Source organism: Xyrauchen texanus, chromosome 36 (assembly GCF_025860055.1).
Source record: "Xyrauchen texanus isolate HMW12.3.18 chromosome 36, RBS_HiC_50CHRs, whole genome shotgun sequence".
Lineage (NCBI taxonomy): Eukaryota > Metazoa > Chordata > Actinopteri > Cypriniformes > Catostomidae > Xyrauchen > Xyrauchen texanus.
The window spans coordinates 13,679,272-13,686,125 of record NC_068311.1 but is presented as its reverse complement, the minus strand read 5'-3'; the positions used below and the strand labels follow the sequence as shown (position 1 = coordinate 13,686,125).

Here is a 6,854-nt window from a genome sequence, read left to right as displayed (position 1 = left end):
CTATATTAAGTTCAAAAGAACTTCAACTGATAAAAACACTTCTTGAGACATCTGCATTCTGCTCTATTTGTTGTGGTGCGTTTTTGCTTTTTTAGCATGAGAACACGTCTGTTCTGAATGGTACTGGAACAAATGCTTTTTCATACATTTTCATACCAGAATTGAATGCTTTGTCGTTGTTTTTGCAAAAAAAATCTCCCATGGGAGCATGCCCCCAGACTCCCCTAGATATAAGGTTGTACAAGGCAGATTTCTGTGAGTACCATCAGATGAAATCCAGAAGGCGCCCATGATTGTTGTAGCTGGTTGATGTTTGAGATTTTCGTGAAGTCACCATGAGGGTGATTAGTGTTTCCTCTGGTGAACTTGGAGCCTTTTAAGTTTAAACCATTCTCCTTTACTTAATTGTATACAAAGGTTCAAATTTATGTGCACTGAGTGCTGAGCAGAATCCAATGTGCCAGATGTCTAAACTAGAAATCAGAATGTGCTAGACTTTATTCAGGACAATAAACAATCAGAACTATTTGTTTCAATGTGGAGTTCACTTTCAGAAAATTAGCTTTTGAACATTTTAAAACTTTTAAATATTTTAAATGTAACCCTCTTTACCTCGGATCGCATTTGCTGAGCTTCTATATTATAATATTTAGGACTTCTGAAATTGACTGTTAACTATTGTATTGCATTTTTAAGCATGTTATTTTCATGTTTAATTAAGTATGATTTCCCTATCATTATTGAATCCTCACTTTATGTTTTTAGTTTACCGTGTTATTGTGTGCTTAGACATACTATTTTAGTATGTTGGTTCACTTTCATTATCTACTGAGGCTGTACAATATAAAAATACAAATAATAAAGTCTTCCATTGAACTTGTATTAGCCATGTCACAAGTATCCCTTCTTAAAGTGATGCTTGAAGTACAATACAAACATTAATAGTAGATAAAACACTTGAAAAATCATATTAAAATATTCTGGTAGTGATTGAGGTGATTTAGTCCCTTGATCTTTGTGTAAAAGCGCTATAAGTGTAAAATTCATTCATTCAAAATATGTGAATACGAGTGTTATTTGTCTTCATCAAAGCAAGTAATATTTAAGTTTTTAATGTTTAATTGTATAACATTATATCAACATCAAAATAGCACATTACGACTCCGGCATGGTATGCTCAAATCATGAGATCCGTCCACCAAAAGATCAGTGTCGAAACACGAATCACGTTAAGTGTTCATCTGCAATTTGCTTGCAATTTTAAGTTTCAACCACAGATGTCGCTAGAGAGCCCAAAGTTACAATCTCAATAACCAGCATGTTATTTGCCACTTTCATCCATTGATTACAGCAATAATTGGCTAGCTGTGAATACTACATTTCTACAATGGCATCTGAAACTGAAAACTATTGATTTTAAATGATGCTGCATCAAAGCAGCTATGTGTCAGTGTAAATACACGATAGCACAAAGACAAACGTTTCTGAGAGCACCTTTAAGTTACTTTCTGAAAAACTTTCTGAAAAACGTTACCACTATTTCCTGTTGATGCCCAGAATTCATGAATGTCTCAGATAATGTCAAAGATCAGGGGATGTTTGGCTGTGTTATTTCCCCTCAAACAAGCTATACTTTTCAGACACATCCAGCATTGACAATCACATAGGAGCACACACCAATTAATTTGTGTCTCAATGGTATTGAGCGTCCCCAAAGTTGTGGCAGTATTTCAAAACTCCATAAAGACACCATGTAATTATACCATTAAATATTTAATGTTTGCTTCTTTTTCACAGTCATTAAAACTTAATTTAACAAAATTAAGAAGAGGTAACCTATAAGTATCACGACTCTTAAACACAACCATTGTATGATCTATGCACACCGAACATAACAAAAAATTATTCCTTCCTTTAAAGGGAGAGTTCACACAAAAATTACAATTCTCTCATCATTTACTGACCCTTATACAATACCAGAGTTACATGACTTTCATTCTTCTGCAGAACACAAACAAAGATTTTTAGAAGAATATCTCAGCTCTATAGGTCCATACAATGCAAGTGATTGGTGACCAGATCTTTGAAGCTCGAAAAATCACATAAAGGCCAAATAAAAGTCATCCATAAGACTCCAGTGGTTAAATCACTGTCTTGTGGAGTGATATGATCCTTGTGGGTAAGAAATAGATTAATATTCAAGTCCTTTTGTACCATAAATCTCCACATTCACTTTCAAAATGTGAAAGAATGTGAAAGTGAAAGTAGAGATTTGTAGAAAAAAAAGCACTGACGTATTTATCTGTTTCTCTCCCACACCTATTATATCGCATTTGATAATCTATCCCTTGCCATTAGCAAAAGAAAATTCACACTTTTTTTAGACGTGTGAGAGTATATGTCAAAAACTTGCATCTGCTTCTTGTATGTACAGGGGAAATGGAGTGGGCTCCTCTGGTATTTACTCTGGGAATGTCGAGGACAGGATGCTAGAAGCCTAAAGGAAGCCCTGACAGCAAAACTCTCTCAGTCCTTTGAGCAGCTCAGCAACTGGGAACATCAATTATAGTGCATGTCTGACTGTTGGAAGAGTCCTGGACATCTCCTACATATATATATAAACTCGCATTGACTCTCTGTCCAGCAAGTAATTCTACAAATCTTACTGTGTATTAATTTTTTCTTATCCCACTTTCTCTTCTATCCAAAAGAGCAGAAGCATCAGTGAGGGTTGAAGCAACACTCATGCAGAGTGACTGTTTGCGAGGAAGGGCACTCATACACAGTCAAAGAGACATTGGGACACAAAGGCAACATGATGGAGCTGAAGATCCAGCTGATACCTACTGGAGAAATCATACTGCCTCCAGGGAAAAATGGAGACTTTTACTGCCAAAGCTGCAACAAGGTAAGAACAGACCCCGTTTTGAATATCTGCTACTTCTTCAGAGTATTAGTAGTGTATAAAAACTAACTAGCACTCAACTGAACCAATTGACCTTGTCTTAACAAATTTCTTATTGTGATAGTCACAATATGTTATGCTTAACAAAGAATGCTGGAAATGTGCATGCCCTTTAACTAAGGTTCGTTAGAATTGTCCATGCTGTAAGCAAGATCTTGACTGTAAGCACACTGTTGCTTATAATTCAATAAAAGCAACCATTGCAAGTTATAGTGTAATGAAGGGTTCTTTGAATAATAATTAAATGACAACAATATTCTGCCTGAAGAATGTATATCAGAACTCATAAATGAGTTCTGATATACGGTCATAAAAAAAAAAAAAGCGGTCATAATACATATTCATTGCGATGGAATACATAGTCAATCTAAAAATATTTAGCATTTCATTGTTACAGCTTGTGGATTGATTTTGAGGGATGTGTCTGTGTAATAATAATGATATAATCCAAGGAATGTGGGGTGCTCACTAAAACATGGGCTATGTAATGCAATTTTCTTTGATGGTAGTTTGAATGTTTCTTACTGATGGCATAAATATTTGTAGCCTTGTTGGCGAAAAGGAAAACAGTTGGCAGACTATCAGTGTCACAAACCTTTAACTCAGCTATGCTCTATGCTGCTGTCTTTCTTTCATGTTTGAAAACAGTTGTCCATTATTTGTCTTGTTTGAAGAAATCTGCCAGTTCATGGTTCAAGTAATCTTATTAAGTGTAATGCTGGAATCTAGCTGATAAGAATCTGTTTTGCATATACTTTGTTAACCAAAGAACATTTTTAAAGACAGGGAATAATTACATTAATGCCTCATTTAAGGGTTAGTTCACCAATAATAATAATACATTCTGTTGTCATGTTTCAAACCCAATGCAATGAATGGTAGCTGAGGTTTTCAGTCCCTAACATTCTACCTTAAATTTCCTCATGGGTAAACTATCCCTTTATTTAGCATATAGTCATGTAAATCAATCAATAGTTTGACTGGTTGCTGGACTTGAAACAGAGCATGTATAATCACGCATTAATTTAGGATGCTAGTTTGAGAACCGCGGATGGAATGGAATGCTGCTTGGATGAGGAAATTACACAAAATTCCGGAACAGCACACTTTTCCTACATTTCTACCAAGGGCATATCACCCTTGATGAGCGTGTGTGTATATGTATGTGCGTGAGAGGGAAAGAGAGAAGGAGGAATGTTAATAAGAAAGAGTAAGTGCTGTACTTATACTTAAATCACTGATAAAACCATAAACAATAGCCATTATGCCCTTTTCCACCCAACTGGTGACAGAAAATAATAGACACACCCTTTAGAATAGCCTGTCTATCCAACGTGGCCTGTCAACAGGATACAACCTTTCCTCCCTGTCATTCTGAATACAAATGTGCTTAATGTTGGTTGGGGCTTTGCTGGTCCAAAGCATACAAGAGCACAGTAGAATCGATCACTCCACCCTCTGGCTACAGTGCTACATTGCACTACACGTGGATTATCAAGCGCAGAGGTCACCTTGACAGGGGGGATTTAGTTTCAACAGTGCTTATTGATCCAATGGAATGTTTAGGCATGGGTGTCATTTCACAGGGCATGCATTACAAAGTGTGTGGACTGAAATAATGTTCAGAATAAGTGACTCTCCCTCAAATCAAATGGACACATTTAACTACTAGTCTACTTAAGGGATAGTTCACATAAATATGAAAATTCAGTCATCATATATTAACTCTAATGTTGTTCCAAACCCCTATGACTTTCTTCCAAGTAGGATTTTGCTTAAGGCCTCCATATCCCTCGAAAAGGCCCTGCAAATCAGGGACTAAAAATGGTTCAAGGAGTGAAAATGAACTAAACTTAGCAGAACGTAACTGAAACAAAGTGATTTTCAATTGTTCTGGAGTGAAAACGTTATTTTTAAATGCTGGAAACCGGTTATAACCAGTTCATTTTGTTCTGATAATTTTTTCATGAAACTAAAGGCCAAAGGGTTTATCAGAGTATACTGTTCCTTCATGTTGCCCAAAAAAAATTCACGTACTTTGAACCTGAAGGAAACTGCTGTATCACACATTCTCAATACAATTGTCAATTGTCTTTTTAACAACTATGTTGTAATGGGTAAAGGATGGGCAAGGAGAAGGCGGGAACCGGCAGAAAAGTCAACATAACTTTAATCAAAACAGAACATCAAACGGCCATGTGTGTCTCTCTCTCTCGAAATGGCACCCCCGACTCGCTTTATCACCTTTCAGCACGCTCACGGCCCAGCCACGCCCTCCTCCTCATCACACTCCTCTGGCATGACGTACTCCCTTCCTGGAGGGGAGATGTTGCCCTTCCAGCCATCCTTCTGCCAGCAGGTCTTCCCCACCTCTCTGGAGCCCTGGGAGAGAAAGAGAGGAGAGAGAGAAAGAAGAAAGAGAGGGAGAGAAAAGAGAGAGAAACCTCACTCACCGATCCCCGAACACATTGTCTCCTGGTCCACAGCCACTCCTCCGCCCTCTGGCGGATGACAGCTGCTCCTCCCCTGGCAGACAGCAGTGAGTCCTCTGACCCCTGGCAGACGGAATGGCTCCTCCCCTTCCTTGCAGATGGCAACAGTTCATCCAACTCCCGGCAGCCAGCAGCGACTCCTCCCCTGGCAGACGCAGTGGAGAGGACTCCACGACAGCGCATACCTACCTCCTCCTTCCTGGATTTCGGCACCAATGTAACTGGTAAAGGATGGGCAAGGAGAAGGTGGGAACTGGCAGAACAGTCAACATAACTTTAATGACATAAACAAATTTAAACATAATATAAAACATACAGACAGCGCAGCTGCTTGTGTCTCTCTCTAGAACTGGCAGCTCCTCTTTATCCGTCTCCCACTGATTGGGCTGATTCAGTGCTGGGCGTCCATCGTTAAGGCCCGGCCATGCCCTCCTCCTTGTCACATATGTATAATTATTACATATACGTGAATGGCTAATTCAGATGCAAGGAAAACATTATTAGTACTTGTAGTACTCGTTCAGTTGTTTCCAATCGTCACTGAATTATTGTTAGATATGATGCATTACTACAGATTTGATGCTGCCAGGTTTTGACTCAGAAACAGGTCTTTAATGAAACTTTAACTTAATGGTTAATTAACTGTATGCTTGTTATGATTTCTATTGTGAGAAATTGCTACTTTTATGTTTATTTTAAGGCAAGTGGCTTATTTTGAGCTTGTTTTTCCAGATGAGATTGCTTGCTTCTATTGTGAGATCTGGGAATGCTGCAATTGGTATTTCACCCACACCTTAGTGCAGAGTACTGCCATTTAAACAAATAGCATTTAAAATTGTGTTTTGTTCTAACCGGTAACCATTTGAAAAGGAGGCTGTGGAACTTTTGAACTGGAATGAAAAAATACAGTTGTTGCTAAGAACGAACCGAAATGAAAAACATTTTATGTTTTGTCCCTGCTGCGAAAAATACAATTGCATATTAAATTTAGAGTTGTAAAAAGCTAGCTAGCGTGATGTGATCTACCTCACTGATGAAAAAGGCATGAATATTTTTTTTTACTATACTAGTTAAACCATCATCATAAAATCATGAAGATACACCAAACATACGCAAATGTTAAATAAAATTGTATTAATATCACAACAGTGAACTTTGCCAGCTATCTAATTGAGTTACCTTGGCGTTGGCAATGGTTAGCTCTCACGCCATTGCAAACTGACGTATTTTTTAAGCACATTCAAGCACAACAGTGGAAATGAAACGGTAACGGTGCTGTGACGAGGAGAATGGCGGGGCTGGGCCGTGACTATGCACGCAAGGCCCCCAATCGTGCTAATCAGCTGAAGAGAGGGATAAGTGCAGTTGGATGCAGCAGTTTGTGAGAAAGAGAGCCA

General features: G+C 38.2%; 1 protein-coding gene across 2 annotated transcripts in view; it reads left to right on the top strand.

Moving 5' to 3' along the window:
- The first annotated feature begins 2,553 nt into the window (after positions 1 to 2,553).
- myo1cb (myosin Ic, paralog b) overlaps positions 2,554 to 6,854 on the top strand; it is a 70,127-nt gene continuing 65,826 nt past the window's right edge. Inside the window, exon 1 of one of the 2 annotated variants that reach the window (XM_052106800.1) lies at positions 2,554 to 2,908. In XM_052106800.1, coding sequence (XP_051962760.1) covers positions 2,816 to 2,908 — 93 coding nt within the window. In that variant the 5' untranslated portion in view covers positions 2,554 to 2,815. The remainder of the gene's footprint in view (positions 2,909 to 6,854) is intronic. The other variant, XM_052106802.1, reaches the window with a different exon arrangement.